The sequence below is a fragment of the Drosophila miranda genome, chromosome XL (assembly GCF_003369915.1).
Source record: "Drosophila miranda strain MSH22 chromosome XL, D.miranda_PacBio2.1, whole genome shotgun sequence".
NCBI classification, from domain to species: Eukaryota; Metazoa; Arthropoda; class Insecta; order Diptera; family Drosophilidae; genus Drosophila; species Drosophila miranda.
The window spans coordinates 6,019,080-6,042,882 of NC_046673.1; the positions used below are offsets into that span (position 1 = coordinate 6,019,080).

Genomic DNA, 23,803 nt, shown 5'->3' on the forward strand with positions numbered 1-23,803 from the left:
TGACTTTTAAAGCATGGTACTCAGACAATTTAGAGATATATTAGTTATTAGATATGTATGACTCCCAGGGCATCAGACTGAATTGATTTTGTGTCCAAATTATGCCATCCCCACTACCGCCTCCCCAAAGAACGAAAATCTGTGATAGAAAATGCAAACCATAGAGAATAATCATATCTATTAGTTTGCTGAACTTGGATTAAATCGGATCATTACGTACTCACTTTCTGTCACATTCTTTTTCATACAGCTTGCGCGCTCTGGCGGAAAGGAGCGAGATGTAACGACTAGTTTTGGTGTGAGAAAGAAGCGCGAGACAGATGTAGCGGAATACAAATCAATATCGGAAAATTAAAGCAAAATTATAAAATTCTACGAAAATAGGCCGTTAGGTGGAAAAATTATAAACTTTGTGCACAACGTTCGATCTCGCTGTTTGTTAAAAATAACTATTAAGTCTATTTTTTTGTAAAATTACTCAAAACTAATGATTATCACTGAAGAAAAGTGTACAAAACTGACATATCTATTCAATACCATGACAATACCGGTCCCTTAGAGGTACGAATAGTCAACAGCCAAGCTATAGAAGCTATCTTCGCAGTCATAAATTGAGTTACATGCCAGCCACTCGGCAAAACCTCTCTCTCTCCCTTTCTCCCTCCTTTAAGGTGACAATTAAAAGTCATGTGGATGTGATGCAGGTAGGGCAATAGTCGGCAACATTTAATTATTTAAGTCGAATTCTTTAAAGAACTCGAACTGAGGATATGGAAACGGGAACACAAACAATGCAAGCGATAAAAATTTACAGTGGGGAGCAAAAGTTAGTACATAAATAATACATCATTGAATTTCTTCGCCCATAACAGCTAAACGAATAGAGCAAAGCAAAAGAACTGTTTTACCGTATCAATCCACTTTATTCTAAGCAAATAGGAAAAATTAACAAAAACAAATGAGAAGTTTTCAAAGAGTGAAAAAAGCTCGCATATACTCATTTTTGTTATTCGTTATTTGCACCTATTTTCGCTTTCTCAAGTTTCTTATCAGCAAAACGCTTGCAGATTTACAGTTAAATCTCTTCTTTTTGTAGTTTTGTTATACATACATCACATTAAGACGTGCTTCTTACAAATCAAAGCAGATCTCTTAAATCTAATAGACAGTGTCTACCGCGTGCTTAAAAATGAAAAAACTATCGCTAGAAGTTGAAAATAATATTGTGGGCCTTACTGATAATGGCTGTTCAACACGTAATATTGCTGAAAAGCTTGGCATTAGTCAATCGGTGGTGATCAGAGTACAAAAAAGACGAAATGCTGTCCCCAAACCCCAAGGTCAAGGCCGCCCTAAGAAGTTAACGGACTCAGACGCTAGACTTATGATGTCGGAAATGAGGAAAAATAAGATGCTAACACCAAAGAATGCTTCTATGGCCATAAATAAAAATGTAAGTCGCTGGACAGCTAGAAGAGCCCTTCACATCATTGGGTACAAAGCAGCCGTTAAGAAGAATAAACCTGCGTTGTCGGAAAAAAATGTTAAAGCAAGGTTGAAATTCGCAAGGGATCATACAAATTGCACCACGGATGATTGGAAAAGTGTTATCTGGTCTGATGAATCCAAAGTACGTATTACGTTGGCGTAGGCCCGGAGAGAAGCTTATGGTTTGGGGATGTTTTACATGGTGGCACTACAAAAAAAATATGGTATCATGCGAAAAGAGGCCGACTAAAGTCAGTAATTACAAGCATGGTCTCTGAAATGACGCAAAAATTAATACATTCTGTTTTTTTTCTACACTGAAAAAATATTTCTAGAATATTTGTCTTTTATTTGGCGCTAAAAGTTCTTTTGCTATATCTGAAATTAATTTTTTTTCAGTGTAAAGCAATTAAACGTTTGGCTTCGTGCCTGTTGTCTACGAACACACACAAAGTTTTACAAAGAAAAAAACCAGACAATTTATTTGTTGCTTTATCGTTCTTTCTACGAGAAAATCAAATGGAGGTTGAGATCGAGCGGAGCTGACACAGTAAAAATGACGAGACCTGCTTTGTTCAGTCCGTTTCGGGGCGAGCGATTCGAAGATTTGAGAAAGCTGAATCGCAGATTCTAACGGACCGAATCCCACCGAATAGATTCAGTTTTCAGTTCATGCAGGGCTCTAATGTGCATGTCCTTACCCCGATATTTATGTTAAAAAACTTTTTTCAGATCTTGTATGTATTTTCAAATAAGAATATTCATTAAAATACAATTTTGAGCTCCAAATTAAAAAATATGTATGAAAGTAGCTAAAATATTTGTATTCGCAATGTTATAAACTTTAAAAAATTGTAATGATATACAAAAAAACTAGTTTGTAGTGTTTTTGTGCTCTGCCAACTGCACAATAGTCTCAAAATCGATAAAGTCAAAAAATGTTTGATTTTGGGCTTTGGAAAAATAACGCAATATTCGGAAAGTTGATACCCCTAATAGTAGTAAACTTTTTTTGAGCCCTATGGCAACCCTGCACTGGTGGCTGGTCGATTACAGCCCCGAAATGTGTGAAAGAGCGGGAATATCCTGCTAGTCTTCGCCTTATTATTATTCAGAAATTGTTAATGGAAAATAAATGTATAATATGGATAATAAACGTCAAGGTATTTATAACTGATATTACAAAGAGTTAGAGCCTTCTTTTATTCGTGTGTTTTGTTGTCTAGTATATATCCATTAAGCTTAAAAAAATATAAAAAATGTAGTTCTGTGTTGTAGAGTTTTGTACTCGATATAACAAAATTTAGTTATTCACGTAAGTAACCGTTTCGTGAGTTACGTCGTGGAACCATGCTTGATATATGGAGCAAAGCAACACCGATCGCAGCGCCGATGCAGAAATTGCTTTTTATTGGACAAATTTGACAAAAACAGAGTAAAACCTACCCCAATATTCAAAAAAGTTTGATGTATCCACGCCAAAACAAAACGAGATTTCGATTTAGAAATTCTTCAAAGTTTTCGCTTAATTTTAATAGAACTGTCAGGCCAAACAAGATTTCACCAATAAATTTCAACATTTTTGTTATAAGACTGCTGCACTATATAAAGATAAATATCCATGGTATCCTATGTCAGCCACGCTTCATAAAATACTGCTCATGGATCGTAAATAATATCAGCTTCTGTAGTTTCTATTGCAGTTTCGGGTGAAAGTGCTTCGGAAATACATAATAAATTTAATAAAAAAGATCGCAGATCTCATTCAATGCAAAATAGTCGCCTTAGCCATATAACTGACACCTTTTTTGGAACTATTGATTCAACAGTCCCGTTCATGTCTAGTCTATGCGTTGCTGAAAGCAAAGGTTCCAAGAAGGAAATGGACCTTCCCAAAGAATCAATTAATCTACTGGCAGAGTCGGAGTCTATTTATAAATATAATAATGCAATTTTTGATAATGATTCTGACAATGAAGATGAAGGCGATGTAGATATTAATTATAATGTAAAATATATATTTTTAATTATAATATTATTTATTTATTTAAGGTATAATGAAAAGGTATAATGAATTTTTAACGCAAAATCGAAAATCTTTTGCGCAGGTAATTCAATTATCTTTAAGAAAGCAATGTTTCTTTTATTTATGGAGAAAACTTATAGTATTTAGGCTGCGCAATGTCAGGCAAGGTCGGGAAAACTATTCGGTGCCAATTGCATCGAATGTGGACGGATGGGGTAGGCGTTCACCAATTCGTCCGAAAATTTCTTTATTTGATATGCTGTCTAATAAAAAATTGTATGTCTACATGTATATTTTTAGGCTTTAAGCAAAAAAAAGGCCTTGCACAATGCAGAATGGTCCATTGTCGCTAGTGACGTAGATGCGCAGAACAGAACGGGCCACTTCTGCGCACTTCTTTTCGCTATCTTCTTTTTCTGTATCGTAATCTGAGTGTGTCTATCTCTGTCCAACTTAAATTTGGTTATTCGACTTAACAGGAAACCTTCAGCGAGCGTTGAGGCTCAGATCATGATAGAGATATGGCCATCGGGGTAACACGACGACTTTTCCGGTTTACAACGAAGGGCGCCTCTTCGCAGTCATAAACTGAGTTACATGCCAGCCACTCGGCAGATCCACATCGGTCAGAGTTTTGTTTGTGTTCATACCCTTGGAGAGGGTCCTATTATTTCTACCAGATGTTTGCAACTCACAGACGGAAGTATTGAGAGCCCAAAAAGTACATACATAACCTTTAACCTTATATTTGGCTAAATGCAGTAACTATATAAGACTTACTGTATAGCTGCTTAAGGAACGTCCGATCCCAAAGGGTACACCGAGGATAGTCTTTCTTTCTGGTATGTCATTGACACCCTATCCCCCACCCTCATTTCCATCGCATCTTTTCATTCACATACCCTCTCTCTATCCCTCTCTCTCCCTCCTTTAACATGACAATTAAAAATCATGTGGATGTGATACAAGTAGAAAGAGAAACAGTGCTAGGAATAAATATGTGTGTTCGCTCGGCTCCAGGTGGTGCTTGGGTAGGGCTCAGTTTGAGTCGGTTCGGTCCGGTTGTAAGCGATTGCCTTGTAATGACAGTTCTTAAAGCTACGTTTTTAATTTAAAGGCTTTTATGGCACCTATTTCGGGGAAATTCGCTTAATGATCTCGTTTCATGTGGGTCTTAATTTTTACTTAGTTGGGTTGGAGTGCGCCAAAAGTGAGATGTTTCGGAAATGGCTCGTCGTGTAGCTATACGCATATAATATTGTCATTTCCTGTTTGGAATTCCTAATAAAATCAGAATAAGTCTAAGTTCTAGTCCATACATCATAGATTTTCCTTGCTTTGCGTGATATTTGCTTCAATCAATCAATGTTGGTGGATTTCCAATTAGCCGCCGAATGGCATGCTTAAGCCATCTTAGGCCCTTCAACTATAATTACCCATTGGGTTGCATGATTGCCATGATTTGGCCGCTGATTAACCAGCGACTGGGATAGGAATGATGCTTGCAATGCCGAGTCACGCACAGAGGCTCGCAAGTCGCGAGACATTGAACCGCGGGCACGTCAAACGGCTCGCCTTGAACTCGGTAAAGAGATATGCATGAGGTTTGAGCAAGGAAAATTTCCCACATACGCTTAATTCTTACAATGGCGCTTACGAATTTCAGAGAAGGGACAATTGGCGAACGGAATATGCAGTGGCTGAAAATGAAACTTAGTCAACTTAAATACCGCGATTTGGCGTAAGATCTGCGCAACTTTTTGAGAATGCAGACAATACTCGAATGTATACATATATGTATGTTTGTACTTGTATGCATGTTACATGGTGTGGACCTGGGTTTCTCGGAGAAGTGAATAGCTTGGGAGACTGGAGGCCGCGGCGGTCTTTAATGGCGGCATTATGTGCTAAACAATCCCAGACCTGCTCTATGGCTGAAGCACCACCAGAAATGGACGCGTTGGCGGTGGCAATTTCTCACGCTCTGGGTCCCATTGTTCCCACAATTTTCCATTCATTCAGTTTGCTCGCGATCTGTTCCTACTTGGTAATAAGTTTTTCTTTGCCTGGAATAAAAAAGCCACACACACACGCCCAAGCGCAGTCCCAGTCCCAGTCCCAAGCCAGAGCCGAGAGCCATTGCTCTTGGCTGTCATCATCGTCGTCATCATCATCACCAGCACCGTAGTCGTCGCTGGGGTAATGAGTCTGTTTTATATGGGGTTAGTATGTAAGTAGAGGTACGATACACTCACGTCTAAAAAAAGGTAGATTCAAATCGAATTGCTTATCCTAAAAGTCCACTACCGAAGAGGAATGTCTGCAGATACACACGAGTACATCACTTCCTATCTCGAGCCCTGTTGACTTCTTTCTTATCAGATTTGGATCAGCAATATTTATAAAACCTCATTGTTTTGTTCAACTGTAAATCTGATCGTATAGCTTACTAAATACTTCACTTATTAAAAGTTACGCATTGAGCTGTCGGAATACAGGGCATCTAGAAGATGCATGCTACATATGTATGTACATACCATACATACATATTTGTATGTATTAGACCTGAATCCACAGTATTCGTAAAAAACAGCCCTTTTAATGCTTTCGATCATTACGAATCCTGTCTTCAGTCAGATTCGATTTATCCCGAATTAATAAAACCCAAATCCGAGCACTGAGACTCTAAAAATACTACGGAGTTCGTGTGCCTTCGTGTATGTCATCATTCGATTAACTTTGGAGTCGTATGTATGAAATCACAAAATTTTTGAAATCTGGTTAGTGCGGATCGATATCCCCGTTAATTAGGTTTCGAAACGGTCCACAAACAGAAACAAAAATTGAACCATCTGTGTTGTGATGTTTCGACAAATGGTCTCAAAATCGAATATCCATGTACAGTACTCTCAAAGTTCTGGAGCAGGGGTCGGTAAGGCCCTATCTTATGTGCATATTAAAGGGCGCTGCCGCTCACGATACACGTGTACACTGTACAGTAGCTCCAATGTAATGTTCCGTTTTGCTTGCTGTCTTCCCGGAAATATGCCAAAAACATGTGAGTAAATGAGTGCCGACCTCTGCTCTAAAGAATCGCATAAGAGACACAGCCGCCACCGTCAAGTCCTTAACCAGGGATAAAGGAGTGTCCTTGCCATAAAGCGTAAAACGAAGAATTGGATGGAATTTGTTCGCGATGCAATATACATATCCGTATCTGTATGTCTGATTTGTTTTTTACTTCTTATTCTTTGGTTAATGTCAGATCTTGACCATTTAATGGGAGTGACATACTTGTGCTCTCGTACTTATTATCGTATGCAGAGAGAGCGAATGTGTCTAATCACTTTCATTATAGCTACGATTATCCGAATCTCCACTTCCTATGGCTGCGCGATGAGCACGTCTTGGCCCAGCTGAGAGTGCTGTCCGAGGTGTGGTCATAAAATGATCGGGCCCCTCGCGTTATTGTCACTCCCTGTTTTGGCTGTGCCCCGACCCCCGGCCCAAGCTGCCGAACATGCGAGCTGTCTGTCTCTCGCTGCCTCACTCGCACTCGCACTCTCCGCTGTCCCAACCTAAGTTTTTTGCGCATGCGGCCACGGCGACCGTGCCAGAGCACGAAGCCGAGATCGCGACGAAGACCGAGTCGAAGACGGCCGCGGCCCAACTTCGTTTCGCGGCTTCGTCTACATTCGCTCAGTCGACTTCCGCCACGAAACGCGCTCGGACGTGCGTTACCGCTAGAAAAAGAAGTTGGGAAAGAGGAAGCCAGCGAATGGCTGGAATACTTGTACGGTTTTGACGGTTTTGTTTTTGTTTATTTTTTGTTTTCGCTTTGTGTCCCTTCGCTCGGTGGTGTCTTTTGCTCTTTGTGTGTCCGCAGTGGCGCGTAACGAACAGTGCTAGCCCCGAGCAGTGCGGCAGCGCTTGTCCTGTTCCCAGGATGCGCTTCACTGCCCTGCCGCACCTGTTCTCGACAATACTAACGAATATTCACTACCAAGGGTGTGTGCGCGTGTGAATTGTGTGTTGTGTGTTGTGTAGCCTGCAAATGGTTGAACACGGAAAATAAATTTAAATTTATGCAAAGTTGAATGAAGGAAATGGTTAATATTTAAAAACTGAGCTCAACTGGTGGAGATACAACCTGTTGTGGGAACTGCCAATAAGGGAAATTCCCATCTCCTGGCTCTCTCCGAAGTCTCCAATCTGATCTAATGGCCTACTATGTGATCGAGCGGCAACAGTAAGCATGCTGATTGTGGACATGCTGACGCTGGCACTAGCGACTGGCTTGGAGCGGGACAAGGAGCGGGAGCGGGACAGGGAGCGTGAACGGGAGCGGGAACGGGAGCGGGAGGTGGACGGCATTGCCTCAATTTGCAGCAAAATGACAGTTAATGTGGCCAACAAAGCGTCCAGCCAGCAGCACAATGAAAACGCAAATTGTAACAGCAGCAACAATAACAGAAGTGGCGGGGAAACAGGAGAAGTCGTGCCCAACACGGCTAATGGTGGACTAGGCCCGAACGATGGTCATTCGGCATGCACGGCACGCAACTCACGAGACAATGCTGCTGGCAACGAACCATGCGAGGCGCGTCAGAGGCCATGGATACAGCTGAGCGGCCAGTTGGTGGGGCAGGGGCTGGAGCAGGGGCTGGAGCCGTGGCTGGGTCCGGAGCTGGGGCTGGGGGCGTGCCAGGCAGCGACAGTGGGAGCGGATGACGTACCGAGTGACATATGGACGCACGCGCGTGCGCGTGCTGTATACAGTGGCGACAACAACAACAGCAACAACAACAACAACAACAACAACAACAACAATAGCTTCTGCAGCAGCAACAAAACAGCAACGGAAGTGGCTACGAAATGTGAGTACGCGCAAGTCGAGCGTGAGAGCCAGAGCCAGAGCCAGAGCGTGAGCGTGAGCGTGAGCGCAGACGCTGGCCAACAACCACCCAGTAACAGTAACGGAAAGAGTGGCAACGGGTGCAGCGCCTGCTCAATACCTACAATTGGCAGTGAGCTTTCCAAAGCCAACCTTGTAGTAGCAGCACCAGCGGCAGTCGTCGCAGCTGAGCAGCAGAAGCAGCACCAGGAGCAGGACCAGCACCACGACCAGGACCAGGGCCAGCACCAACACCAACACCAACACCACCAGCATTTTTCCACATCCTCAAAATTGTGCAAACTGTCCAATTCTGGTGAAAATTGTGAGCAAATCTGGGGACAGACGGTAACGGAAGAGCACCAGCAGCGGTCCACAGGAGGAAAAAACTCTGCTCACGACGCGGACTCTGACTCTGACTCCGACTCCGATTCCAACTCCAACTCCGACCGCGACTCCAACTCCAAATGCGACGACGACGCGCGGCGTACAGAAAAATTTGTGGAAAAAGTCGGGCAAAACGCATTGTCTGCCTGCGTGGTAGGTGATTTTTTTTATAGTAATTGTGAAAATGTGCAAAGCAGCACAAAAGAAGCTGCAGAAGCAGTAACAGTCACAGCCGCAGCAGCAGCAGCCGTAAGCTGCCACAGCCACGCCAAGTCGAACGGGCAACAGAAGAAGCAGCAAGAGGAGTGGCAGGCGCCATTGTCATTGCCATATTCCCCGACAGACCCCCCCAGTTCATCCTTGGCTGGCAGTGTTGATAATGTTGCTGGTGTTGCTGTTCCCCGCCCACCACAAAGTGTCCCCGTTGTTGTTGCTTGTGGTTACGTGGATTACGTGAAAACCGTCGCAAACAACAAGGCCGCCCCAGGGCAGCCATCAGAGCCCCCCGCAGCAGAGGTAGCTGTACGGTCTGGCAGCAGGAGCAAACGCCGAGAGGAGGAGACACAAGCATCGCTGGGATTGGATCTTGGATCAGCCACACTTGCAGCATTTGCAGCATTCGAGAAAAACGAGAAGCTCGTCGACTGTGAATCGTTGGAGCCTCCTGTATCTGCTAATGATTTGGGAAATAGCCCGAGGGAGAGCTGCATCAGAGCCAAAGCAACGGCAACAGCAACAGCAACAGCAACAAGCTGCAATGAGCAGGATCTCATTGATTTTGAGAACGATTTGGGCGATGATTTTGTAGCCAGTCAGCGGCTGAAACGCTTGCAATACAATTTTCAGGGACGCGTGAGCAGCAACAGCAACAGCAACATTGATTGTGTAAAGGCATCCTTGAGACTCGAACAACAACTACAGCAACAGCAGAAAACAACAGGCATAACAAAGAAACTACCCCCAGAGCGAGGAGTAGACCCCAACCCCAGCCCCAGCCCCAGCCCCAGCCGCAGTCCGACTGCCACGACAGCCACGACAGCGACGACAGCGACGACACGCCAGTGCCCCCCCCAAAGCCAACCCGCTCAACACAATAAAATAGTTAAGGAAACTGCCGCCGAAGAAGGTGCAGCCGTCGCAAGCTCAAGTGCAATTCAATTAAAGGTAAATTGTATTCGAGTCGAGCAATCGCCAAGTGAGAGCGAGCAAACTCCAGCGACCAGAGTTGGGCAAACAGCTGAACAGCAGCAGCAACATTCGCTGAATACGCGTCCCGAGTCACCACTGCGCCGGCGCGGAGAGAGCCAGAGTGCGGGCCAGATTGGGGCGCTCACATTGGCAGCTGCCAGCGACCAAGTGGTGATTGAAATCGACACGGACACGGACAGCGACGAGCAAGTGGGGACGGGGACGGACATACCCATCCGGAGCGCATTTGTGCCGACCCAGGCCTGTGACGGCGTCCGCTTTGGCATTAGCCAGGAGGAGACCCCCGCCGCCGGCGTCAATTTTGCGACACCGCTCAGCGAGTTCGATGTGCAGCGGTTCAGCGAGTACCTAACGGCAGCCCGCCAACTGCAGTGGGTCGACATTGCCCTGAACCAGAATCAGAGCCAGATTCCGAATCTGAGCAACACCCCCATCCAGCATCGGAGGCTGAAATCACACGGCCCAAGTCAGGTTGATAAGAAGGCTGGAAACTTTCAGTGCTACGACGAACTGCTGGCAGAATTCGTGAGCGAGCAACAGGAATACCACATCGACATCGATAGCAAAAGCGATAGCGATAGCAATAGCGATAGCGATAACGACAACGACAACGACAAAGACAGCACATGCCAGTGCCATGAGTGTCTAGCCAGCTTCGAGGATAGCCAGCAGAACACGGCCAATTGCATCAGTTCCAAAATAACAGCCAGGAACCCAACCACCCCGTCCGTCTTTGCTTCGGAAGCGGCAACCGGAGACGGCCTGAATATGCGCGAGGTCAACGGTCAACTGCGCGGCCTCTTGAAGAAACCCAATCGACCCCCGCCGGCCCGCAAGAACCGTGTGGTGTTCGATGAGACGCGCAACGAGTTCTTTGAGGCGGACTACATTATCCTGATCCGCGAGGACTGTGCCTACGATGAGGAGGACGAGGAGCCCTGCACCTGCGGCGAACACGAGCTAGTGCGGCTCTGCTGCGAGGAGGGATGCCAGTGCAACTACGCGGTCAATGCCGCAGAAGCCGGCGATGGACGAACGCCACAGGTGAGTTCAAGTTACCTAATTGGGGCGGGGATTGGACTCCCCACTCGAACAGCAAAGTTAAGCGCATTAGCGAGGAGCCCCGTCCACGCGGGCACAGCGTTGGTGGCACCCCATTCCCTACAGGGCCACGTTGCCGTTTGCTAAATGGTGGTGCTCTTACAAGATGTCAACGTACTCCACTTCATGAGCTGGTTCGGCATACCCTATCGGGGTAGCACCGCATCCTTGCTCATTACTCTGTCAAAGGTTTCAAGGACTACTCGTAGTATTCCTCCTGTATTCTGTATCTGTATCTGCATCAGTGAAATAACTCTCTTAGTTGTACTATAGGTACTATGGGTTGTGCAAATCCTTTCCGAAGAGAGTTCTGCCTTTCTAAAACTAGTAAAACCCTCTCCATTCAAACACCATAATTGGGTACAGCCTATATTTGAACAACTGGGACGGACTGGCTTCCTACCAACCCAACCTCCTCTTTGTTCATTATAGTTATTGTTGAAGTACTGTCACATTTCACTTTAATTACTGCAAATGATATCCAACTTTTCATATCAATGTGTGAACAATTGAAAAGGCAAAAGCACAGCCCCATGGCCGGGCCTGCCCCGGTTCCTTGCCTCCGTGCACCGCTTCATTGTGGCGGACAAGCCGCAGGGCACATGTGCCTGTGCTTGGGCATGTGTTTGTCTGTGTCGCCTCTAATAGTTGCAAGTCTTACGCCCTCTTCCTCCTCTATTGACAAGTGTGTATAAATCACTTGAAAACTTTTGTTCAAAATGCTTTCTTCTGCTAGTAACTGTAACTCGAAACTGCAGCGGCCGTGTCATTGTTGTCGTTGTCGAACTCCTTCTCTTTCGCCAGTGTGCACACACACACACACACACACATATACATGTATTCTTTTATGAATTGGTCCGTGAGTGTGCGTGTGCTGTCATGATGGACGCATTTATGTGTTAAGGACATCGGGAAAGTTGTCGCCAGAGCCAAAGCGGCTGATACTGATACTGCCTTGATTCGGAAATTCCTGACTTGCTTCCTTCCTTAATTTCCCCCGACCGGCCCCCAAAGCCCTAACCACACACACACACACCGTATCGATCCTGAGCGGCCCTCGAGTTGCGTTTAAATTTCAATTTGCTGCCACATAAGCGACACTTAAGTGCACCGCTTTTTTGCTTATCTTCGCTGGTCGGGTCGGGTCGGGTCGGTGGAGGCCTAGTCGGCTCCCGTCTGGGAACGCAACTGCTGACGCCCAAGGCTCTTGACTTGGGGCTGCTCAAGCATGTTCTCCCCCATCCATCCATCCATCCGTATGTCTGGCCATGCTCGTCCTGCCCGGCCTCTTCCCATCTCCGGGTTTGTCCTCTCTGAAGAGTTTAATATGCATTTAGTGGATGTAACAAGTTTACTGAAGGCGTTGCATGGTCCCCAGCTACCCCAGGAAAAATTAAATCATATTTATTCAGACGTTTTCCCATTCCGAAGCAGAGTTTCAGACTCGGGGCCAGACTTGCACTGAGAAAAGTGCTATTCGGAGTGGACCTTTTACATAAACAAAAGTTTTGGCGCTAGGGTTTTGAATTTGTTAAATTTTTGATCTACGAGCCTATAGCTCTATAGAGGACGCAAAGCATACTACAAGTTCTTGAGCTTATTATGCAGTTGGGATACTCTAATGACATAATATACTGGATACTGGATACTGGATGTTCAATAACTTAGCTCAATCGGATCATTATTATAGTCAGAATGAAACATTCCATTTGCAGTGAGTGCACTCATCCTCTCCCTCTCACACACACTCTTCCTCGTGCAGTGTGCTCGCTCTGGCGGAGGGGAGCGTGAGTGAGAGACCAAAGATACAAAAAAGTTGCGTAAAACAGATAAAATATTTTAAATTTCTACTAAAATAGGTCATTAGACGGAAAGGGGATAAACGAAGTGCTAGTGCTCTCCTTCTCCCTCTCTGTTTCTCCCATCTATCATGACAAGTGTCAACGTTCTCGCCCATTATGTTAGTGTGGATGAGACTTTGTTCTTCACTTGGGACTACACTTCTTCTTCTTGTCACTTTTGACACCCTTTGGTCCCAAAGTATTTTATCGATTCCAGACCCTTGACTTTCCAAGTGCACTATGACCGGGAAGATACTCGAACTGTTTTTACTCAAAGAACCCACTACAAATTTTTCTGATAGATTTGAGGATTTACAATTTTGTTCATTAATTATGTTTTATTTATTTTAAAAAAATGTTATTTTTGTAATGTTTTTTTTAGAGAAAGTGCTTCTTTTTTTCACCTAACTTAAGTATATTACATCTGGTTGTAATGAACTTTGCAATTCTGAAAAGCTGATAAATGCAGCTATAAATAGGATCCCAACATTTTGTAGCTTCAGCTTACCGCCTGGGCACTATTCAGATTTTAATTGAAAAGTTAATAATTAAATTTGCGGTATTTTTTTCTCAAAATTTTCTTGTGAGTTTGATTTTTTTTCTATATTTTTATTTATGAAGCGTCGTTGAGGCTAGCGTTTATAAAATAAAAATAATTTAAGGAGGTTAAATCGCATTGGACCATTAAATTGGGCCAACTGCCAAAATTGGATCAAAGCAAACGAAAAGTGCTTGTAATTTTTGTATTACGGAAACCTAGGTATAATAACACACAATATTTATTTTGCCTGCTCGTACAAATTAATTTTCTATAAAATTTGATTTTGTTTTAAAGTAACAGCCATAACAGTAGGGCTAAGTTTTTTTTTCGGCTATATTCCGATGAGCCTAGAGTCCTTAAGTCAGCTGACTTTAATTGCACCGATTCCGAGCCACAAATTTTAGAACTATTTTCACTAGAGTTTTATCGTATGTTTCTTTATAAAATAAACTAAATGTTTTAGTGTGAAATATAGAAGAAGTTCGACTTATGGCAAAATGTAGGTCTTTTTGATCATAGTGCAGTGTAAAAGTGGGATCAGGCCACACAGTTTTGTTGGTGTATCTTTTGTTAAGTATATCTATACATTTCTTCAATTATATTTTGCGGTCGTAATCCGGCAAACAATCATGCCTACTAATTACCATTACAAACTAACACGTGTTTCCTTTCTTTTGCCCTCTCGGGGTCTGTTTTTCTCGCACAGAGTCCCAAATATCAGCCACCAATTGAGTTTGTGGACGACGCTGCCCTGAGCCCGCCCGACGGCTACAAGGACAGCAGTCTGAAGAACACGCTCGGCGGCGCGCTGAGTGGCCACATCTTCGGGGCCCAGCACCTGCAACAGCTGCAGGTGATCCAGCGCCTCCAGCAGCAGCGCGCCGCGATGCTGGCCGCCCGCAACAGCACCAGTCAGATACCGCCGCCACCGCCTCCTGTGGGCAGTGCCCAGCAGCAGCAGCAACAGCAGCAACCGCAGCAGCAGCAGCAGCAGCAGCAGCAGCCACAGCAGCAGAAGCCGCAGTCGGAGGAGGACCTGCAGGGCGTCTGCACGGAGTGTGCCGAGTGCGCAGAATGCGCCGCCAAACAGCTACAGGAAGCAGGTAAGCAGTCGGGGAGGGAGATTAGAGGCGCCTCATTCACGTGGGCCACGGGCTGACTGCAGCTGGCAGGTCCAGGCAGCCAGCCTCTCTGCAATTAGGGGCATCCCGTAGGGGCCTTCTTTTCATTCAGAGTCTTGCAAACGCAATCGCTTGCCTTTGTGTAATCTGATTATGAATTCTTTATGCAAACACAGACAGCAGCCCGCTGACAATTTGCCACAGCTCCAGCGCGGAGCTGCGTCCTCAAATGTGACGCCATTTTTATTTTTGTTTCGTTGGTTCGCTACCCTCTCCCCCGGCACTGGCACCGGCACTGGCACCGGCACTGGCACCGGCACTGGCACTGGTTAATTTTATTATACCCGGTACTCGAAGAGTTGAGGGATACATAATCATCGTATATTAGTTTTGTGGAAGGAAGCCGAAGGAAGCCTTTCCGACAACATAAAGTATATATCCATGTCTATCTGCGCCCCCGTCCCGATGAGCGCCTAGATCTCGAAGACTATTAGAGCTAGAGCAACCAAATGTTGTATCCAGACTTCTGTCATATCACACTGTTGCAAGAGTCTTTCAAAATTTCTTCCCAACTCCCGAAAAATGGAAATAGATCCATTATTCTACAATTCTGATCCACTAGGTCTTTGGGTGGAAAGATGACTTACGGAGTGCAAGATTTTATATTAAAACATAACTACAGGACGTGGTTCTTATCTTTCCCATCTGCCACGATCATTTTGAGACGAATTGAGAGATAAGTAGAGCCGCGGCCCTTGCCGTCTGAGTGTTTGCTCTCTCTTTTTGGTATCGCTGTTCGCAAAGGGAACAGATTGATTTGTTGGTTAATGCAGACCGCGAATATCTATCAAATTGTTTGCCCTTGTCCTGAGAGAAGACACAACATTGATGGGGGAGACATCGAGAGAGCGAGCGCTAGATATGATCTAATGTTATTTCCTGCACCCTGTATATTTCCTTTCCACGCTATGACCAATATTATAAACATTTCCGCACCGTCTGTTGAACATCTCTCTATCCATCACCTGTCCATCCATCATCTGGCCCTTAGATCTGGACGAGGAAGTGCGAGAGGAAGATAGCGAGAACGGGGCAGGGGCATTGTTTTCCTTTGGATTTGATTCCAATTCTTCAATCTATGGTCATTCTCGTGTCGTCAAAACTTTAGATGCCACAGATTTTCGCCGGAGGGGGCCGTCGAAAAGGTGGAAATAAGCTGGTTTCACATGAGTCCTGTAGGCTCTTTTTTGAATACCCCCCAAAAAATGACGAGTATTACTCGCTAGGAATCGTAAAAAACATCGAGCGTCAAAGGAAGATTTGGATGGAATTTATGCCCAAAAAAATACATATATTGGTGATTTTCCAGCCTTTCCTAACATGCAAATGCAAGGCATTGGCAATCGTTGGCGACTGTCGTCAATTGCCACCGTTAGTGCGGTTCTAAGTATATGATTCAGTGGGCCGCTATGAGCACATGGCTCTGAATTGTTGCTCTCTCCCGATTCGGGCCATAAGTGCTTCCATAGCCCGCATGCCCCCAGATGGACTGTCGTCGCCGCCGTTTCAAACGAAAGCATTAATCGAGTATATTGATTGATTTACGGCTTCGGTACGGTATCATGTCTGGGCTTAACCCCTAAAAGATACTTTTTAAGGGAGAACGGGGCTCGAAAGGAGTGCAGGCACGCATACACTTGCGTTTATGTCGGAGGTCACGCTTTATTGACTGTCAACCTGAAAATGAATGGCACGGAACGGTTCGCAGGGGGGGGGGGGGAAGAAAGCGGGCCAGTCAGGCAGTCCGTTGGCTGTGCTAGTCATTAATTGTTGCGCCTAACGGAGCGCGAATGCAACAAGCCCATAGCTCTGGCTTTGTGGAGACATGCCTGCCCATGGCTGTGCCCGTACCGATCCTCCAAGCGCACTTCCGCTTCTCCCACTTGGGAGCAGCCACCAAGCAGCGGAAATACACCAATCTTGGCTTCCGATCCATCATTTGATCATCATTTTTGTGTGATATACGTATGACCCTCTTCCTCTTTACAGAATGCAGCTCGCCGCAGTGCCCAGAGGAGATGACACCACTCGGGGTGCCGGCAGTGGCCCTCCTGCCTCTGCACACCAGTTCACCGGAGCGTCGCATTACCCAGAAGGAGATCATCGCCGGCGAGGAGCGGCCCAAGTACGTGCTGCAGTCCCAGTACAAGGCATCGCCCACTGCAGGTACAGTAGCACTCCCAGCTCTCCCCCAGATTTCATCGCACTCATGGAGCTCTCCCCCGATCAATCTGGAGCCTTCCCTGCTCATTAGCTTTATCACGCACACGCACGCGCATACATGCACAGCAAACAGCCGCAACCATCTGCCCCCGGGCCAAATTGCACCCATTACAGGCGACCCCGGGCGATGATTGGTGGTCCAGTCCGGCCTCGGGGGTCCTGACATTGAGCAAATCCCATCCAATCAAGGCCGCACTCATTGTCCTTATCGAAATTTCGCATCTGAGCATTGGGCATCGAGCATTGGGCATTGATTTTTTCTTATTTTTCTGCCGCAAAATACAAGGCTGAAACCAAGTACTACTGGAGCCTATGAGGAACTGCAGTATTTTCTGTTTCACAATCTTCGCATTAAAATCAAAACTATTATTGTTCAGATTATGTTCTATGATATATGGACTGTTTTTCTCATCACCATATACCCTTGATCGTTTTTAAAGACAATCTTGTTGTTAAGATTTGCTAATAATCTCATATAAATCTCAACAATTAATGAAGGATACATTTAATTTACAAAAATGAAGATATGTATGTTCCTATGGCTTCCAAATTGCTATAGATATACTAACATGTGTGTGTATATCTCTTAAGTAGGAGATTTCTGACTGTCTTAAGCGAATCAGGGGACTGTTAGACCGTGGTTCTAATTTGTATAGAATCATCAAGACATATGATACGTCAATCCGTGAGATATTATAAGCAATTATAAAAAACTATCTATCATTATCTAAAGGTGTTTTCCGACCATTTCCAGCCACATACCACACCGTGCCCATGTGTACTCGTATTTGGGTAGCTATTCCGTTGAAATCTCTGAGCAGGCAGGACCTTTCAACCCTTCAAAGGCAGCTCGGATAGAATTGTTAACAATTCTTAGCAATTAACAATGGTCAAAGGCCAAATTATTCGAATTCCATTGCACATCGTCATCGGGTTTCGTATGCATCCACATTTGTCTGTACATAGCATCAATCAAGTACATGCAGTACATACGATCGCATTGCTGACATCGATCCAATATCCCCCATCTCTCTCTTTCTCTCAATGCGAATACAATGCTCTCTTTTGCCCCCACGAATGCCGCCTCGTCGCCGGTTTGTTGTTCTGTGCGTGCCCGTGTGTGTCCCTTGAGCAGTCAAAGCTAAGAAGGATTTGGGCGTGGCCAAGGCCAGCTCTGCCACTGCCACTGGCTCCGGCTATGGCCCAGCACCGGTGCCGCCGGGAGTCAGTGGCTCGACCAAGAATAAACGATTTTTTGTTGAAACTATTACCACTATGACCACAGTGACCGAGCGGCGCATCATCCGGGAGGCACACGAGGATGTGGCCAGTGTGGCTTCCTCTCCCGTTCCCGCTGCCCTTGCCCCAGGCGCGGACATGCAGCCACCCGCTCTGCCAGCGAAGACGAATGCCACAGTGGCAGCCGCCGCCGCCGCCGCTGCCGCCACCGCTGCCGCCGCCGCTACCACACCAGAGAAGCAACCATTCGATGAGCAGATGCCACCGCCCATACCGCCAAAGGAGACGTCGCCCACCCAGATAAGCGGCATACTGAAGGGCGGCAAGCTCTGGAAGCAGGACTCCATCTCCCAGGTGAGTAAATGCCCATTGCCCCGCCACTGTCCAATCCAATCTAATAACCACGGTGATTTCGGTCAAGCAGCAGTCGGATGACCAGAACAACACCTCGGAGGAGGAGAGCGGCGCCATTAAGCGCTCGGTGCGCTTCGTGACGGAGGACCAAGCGAATGCCGGCGGCGACAGCGACGCCCAGTCGCTGGCTGGGGAGCTGGACGACAGCGAAAACCAGATCAACGAGCTCATCCCCATCAAGAAGCACTCGACCCTATTCAACAATGCCCTGCGCCCCAACTCGGCGGTGCGCCAGCTCTTCCCCAGCGTCTCCGCCCACCAGGCCCCCGTCCTCACCTCGGAAGCCCTGCGAGCCTTCGACGAGTCGAAGCGGGCCGGCTGCCTCGTGACCCACTTGCCCGGGAGCTGCGGCGACTCGGACACCCTGCGCCGCAGCATGGAGCGCAACATCCTTCGCCGCTCATTGATCAAGTGACTACCCCACTCCCATTTCCCCAGGCCAAAACAGAGCTAACCGTCTTTCGTCTCACTCGCAGAAAAAAGGCCGTCAAGTCGGATATATCGCTGGAGGATCGCATCAAGCAGCTGACCTGCGACATCGACGAGGACCTGGCCGAGGAGCTGTCCCGGGACGTCGACGAGGACCCCGACCCCAGCGAGCGGGGCTCCGACGAACTGGCCCAGCGCGACAGTCCCGCCGGCGAGGAGAACCCCAATCCTGCGCCCAGCTCCGCCGCTGGCCAGAAGTTCATGAACGGCGAGAAGAGTTTCTCGCCCAGCAGCTCGGTTTCCAGCTCCTCGAGCGGGTCGTCGGCCTACAAAAAGATCGCGGACATATTCAATCGCGACAAGAAGCAAGAGAAGATCATGGAGCTGGAAGAGAACCCCATTGTCATCATACCACAGGTGGGTGGAGTAATCTCCCCTGTCTCAGCAGACCCCTAAACAGAACCTTTGCATTTCCGTTCCACAGGAGTGCCGCTGTCCGGCTGCACCCGACCTGGGCATGGGCATCCAAGTGCCCGTGGTCCATACCCAGATCCACCGTACCCCACCCCGCCAGACCGAGCCGAAGCGCCAGTTCCTCTCCTCCACCCTAGCTCCGCTCACCGCCTGCGTGGCTGGCAACAAGGACGACCTCTCCTCGTACTACACCCTTGCCGCCGGCGCCCACGCCCACGGCCACAGCCACGCCCATGCCGCCCACTACGCAGTCTCTGCAGCCGAATTCAACATGGGCCAGCTCCTGGGCGCGGCCACAGCTGCAGCCGTCTCCGGGGACCCGGTGGGGCAGCACGCCGCGGCCATGGCCGCTCAAAGCCTGGGCAGCATGGCTGCCGGGGCGGGATTAGGTGGGGCAGTGGCCAGCGCAGTTTCGGAGGAGGTGCGCAAGGTGGCGCCGGATGTCATTGCCGGCACACCCGGCCAGGAGGCCGCCAGTCGCCCCGAACAGGACGAACTGGCCGTCTTCGCCCAAGCGGAGGCCAAGCGAACCGAACAGCTCAAGAAGCGGTACACGGGAGGGGCGGACCAGTCGCAAGCCAGCAGCGACGATGATGAGCAGAACGACTACGGCTTCAACAAGCGGCCCTCGGTGCGCGGCATCAAGCCGAAGTTCAGCTCCACCAACGAGATCCTGGCCCAGATGCAGGAGCAGCTCAGCGCCTCCATCCCCACAGTGGTCAACAGCCAGCCGGTGCCGCAGGCAGTAAAGGGCTACGCTATGCCCAACACTGCCAAGCAGAATCCCTCGGCACAGCAACAGCAGCATCAACAGCAGCAACAGCAGCAGCAGCAACAACAACAGCAGCACCAACAGCAGCAGCAGCAGCAACAGCAACAGCAGCAGCAACAGCAGCAGCAACAGCAACAGCAACAGCAGCAACAGGCACAGCAGCAGCATCAGCATCAGCAGCTGCAACAGCAGATGGCGGCGGCGATGCAGGCGAACACGATTGCCCAGCAGAAGACGGAACAGCGCACGTGGAGCTTCTACAGCGAGACCGGCGAGCAGCAGCGCTTCCCCATCGACGCGGCCGCCATTCACCAGACCTACTACCAGACCCTGCCCGCCGGCACCATGTTCCGCCAGACGATGATCCAGCAGGGGGCGGCCGGCGACGATGCCTCGCTTCTGTATGCCGCGGCAGCCGCCCAGAATTGCCAGAGCGTCACGGCCACTGCCACGGCGACGGCCACGGCCATCGAGCAGAGCAAGCACAGTAGCTACAGCAGCCACTTCGCACGCAGCCCAACTCGGCGGCCGGAGTCGCCGCCGCCGCTAAGGAACTACCACCAAACCATGGTGCTGATACCGTACAATGCCGAGACCTACTCCCAGTTTGCCACCAGCAGCAGCGTGGACCCCAAGCTAGCCCACATTCAGCGCCAGAATATCCTGGAGTACCAGCAGGTGAGGGTACTCGCCTAAGCACCGTTCTGTCCTAGACTCCCCTTAATCCTCTCCGTCCGCTCTGTTCCCAGGTCACTCAGCAAACGATACGGGTGCCCATCGGGTATGCCCTGCCAGGCATGCAGCTGCATGTGGTCAGTGGTCGCGGCCACGCCGCCCACTACGGCCAGCATCAGCAGCAGCAGCACCATCAGCATCAGCAACAGCAGCAGCAGCAACAGCAGCAACAGCAGCAGCAACAACAGCAGCAGCAGCGACTGATGCCGCAACATTATCAGTTCGGGACGGAGGGAGGCATTCCGGGCTTCAGCGAGCGTGGAGTACCGGAGGGAGCAGCCACTGTCTCGCACAGCGACTGCAATTCCATGGTCTCCCCAACAGCAGCATCGGCGGCACAGCAGCAACAGCAGCAACAACAACACCAACAGCAACAGCAACAACAACAACAACAGCAGCAGCACCAGCAACAACAGCAGCAACAGCAGGCTGGAATGGGAGTTGGGGCTCAGGCCCAGCCACATGCCCAGGGATCAGTGTACTACGCGATGAACGTATGACCCGCGCTTGAATAGTCACTGCCAGCGGCGGTCATCGTCGAGCGCCGCCAGTGTCAACGCGTCGAGCTGTCAGCGACTTCAGTGCATTTGGGTCGCGGCGGAGTGAATGGCGGCGGCGGCAGATGAGCGCCCGTCCGCCCCCCCGCCAGCGAGTCCCAGAGAATCCCATCCGCCTGATTTGAGTTGCCCTTGAGTTGATCCTAGCGAGCGTCTTAGTCATTTATTCTTCTGTTGTTCATCCTAAATCGTGCTCTGTAACCCGTTTCTACCGTTTCTGAATGTATGAATGCGTGACAGTGTCTGTGAGTGCGTGTGTGCGTGTGTGTGAGTCCATGTCCTTGCCCCTTAGCCCGTGAGCAACGTACATACAGGCTACTGCTTGGTTTGCATAGGACGATAGGCCGTGTAAGATACTGATGATTCGTTGCCAAGACTAAGAAAAACTAACGATAACCTGTTTTATGAATACTCGTATTGTAATCAGATATATATTATATACGCATATGTATGTATTATTTCACTTAATGTTACACTATATTCCAAAAATGAATTTTTAGTTTTTGTTCTAGATTCTAGAGATATTCTAGACACATACTATATTTACTTGTAGATGAGAAAAGGCGGCGAAAATGTAAACCAAAATACAACCAAATGACATGAATTTATTTCAAGCATGTACGTGCTGGGTGCTAGTAATGCAACAACAACCACAAGAACAACAAAAACAAAGACAAAGAAAAATGATTTATTATTAACGATAAGATATTCAAGTTACATTTAGCAAAAGTAAAACTTAAAGGAATTACACACATGTACATATACATGTGCATACTAACACACATATATATATATATATATATATTTTTTTTTAGCTCCCATCTTTGTTTATTTTCTGTTAGCCAAGAAAACACAGTTTTGCTCAAGGGAAAGTGAATTTGGTTTAATGCCAGTCTAACCGTAATTAGTTTTATGTACATAGTATATATGTACAGACGTACATAGGTACATCTGAACATTAACTAGGTTATATTACATGATATTCAATGTAGTGCAATATTTTGATAAAAAATCATACTCTCATAGATATTTGTATTCCCATGCATCATTATTATTCATACGATAGATTACCGTACGTTTATTTTAGATCTCTTTTTTTTTTTTATTACGATATTAAAATAAAATTAAATGTGCCCTAAACATATACATATGTATGCATATGTATATATGCACATATGTACGTGTATATACAGTATGCATATGTACTCATTGATTTCTGCGTTTCGTGTGCTTCAATTTGTTTGCGTTTAATTTGTATATCCATCGAAACCATTACCATTACCATCCCCATCAAAACCCTCGTCACACCCATCGCATCTCTTTCGCTGAGACTAACAGTGCCAAACTAACTTGCCAGCATTCCAGATTGGGCCCAGAAGCCTTCATCCTCATAGATATACATATACATATACATACTTGATAGCCACGTGCGCATTATTCATAAGCAAAAGTTAGAAGCCACTCGGAAAAAAGAGCAAACTGTATACATACATACATACATACATACATAGGTATGCACACATATAGATACACGTACTTATCCATATGTATACAAATACAAATACAAATATTGAAGATATTATATTTCGATTTCGATTCCGACTCAGATATTGTGTTAGCGTCTGTATACATATAGTATATTGGACAGAACATACTGAAATTATTGAAAGCAAACACGAAATTCGAGTGGAGTGCAATAAATTGATGGGAGTTAGAGCTACCGACTAGTTATGTACTTAGCCGGAAACGGACTGTAACTGTAACTGTAATTTAACCCGAACAAAGACAACGCCAAGAAGTGAGAGCGCTAGAACGAGATAGATAGATTGTGGGCCAACAGGATTGGGGCTAGGAACGCGGACGAATATGAGGGGCGCATAACGAACAAATGTAGTCTTATAGTATATGTATGTACGTACGTACATGTAAGTCTATACACACATAAACAATAAGGGACGATTAGTATCTAACGTTAACTAAAGTGCAGTTCGGGCAGTTCGATTTTTGTTACTTGTTTATCCCCGTGGAGATTCCAACACTACAATTGACTAGAAAGAGCAGCGCGATTTGCACAGACATATGTACATATGTACATGTTTTAATATGCTATCACTAGAGCGAGACAAAAGCGCTATATACTCGTGCATACATACGTAAATCAATATGCAAGTATATGCACATGGACAAGCATGGATATGGATATGGATATGGATATGGATATTTACTAGATGTTTATGAAATACCCACATGGCATTAAATAAATTCTATCCCCAATCCAATCGAATCCAAGTC

General features: G+C 46.8%; 1 protein-coding gene and 1 long non-coding RNA gene across 3 annotated transcripts; both read left to right on the plus strand.

Moving 5' to 3' along the window:
• The first annotated feature begins 989 nt into the window (after nucleotides 1-989).
• On the plus strand, nucleotides 990-2,665 carry LOC117193740. Of its 2 annotated transcripts, none has more exons than XR_004474677.1 (2): nucleotides 990-1,630; nucleotides 1,888-2,665. It is a non-coding gene; the product is annotated as an uncharacterized LOC117193740 (long non-coding RNA). The 2 variants fall into 2 exon arrangements; XR_004474676.1 differs by having other exon boundaries at nucleotides 1,020-1,453.
• Nucleotides 2,666-7,243: 4,578 nt separating this feature from the next.
• LOC108164705 lies at nucleotides 7,244-22,724 on the plus strand. Its single transcript, XM_033391385.1, has 9 exons — nucleotides 7,244-11,048; nucleotides 14,194-14,590; nucleotides 16,658-16,834; nucleotides 18,027-18,484; nucleotides 18,555-18,955; nucleotides 19,021-19,390; nucleotides 19,458-20,237; nucleotides 20,295-20,897; nucleotides 20,969-22,724. The coding sequence occupies exons 1-9, from the start codon at nucleotides 7,770-7,772 to the stop codon at nucleotides 21,452-21,454; spliced, it is 6,951 nt and encodes a 2,316-aa protein (XP_033247276.1). The 5' UTR covers nucleotides 7,244-7,769; the 3' UTR covers nucleotides 21,455-22,724.
• Nucleotides 22,725-23,803: the final 1,079 nt, after the last annotated feature.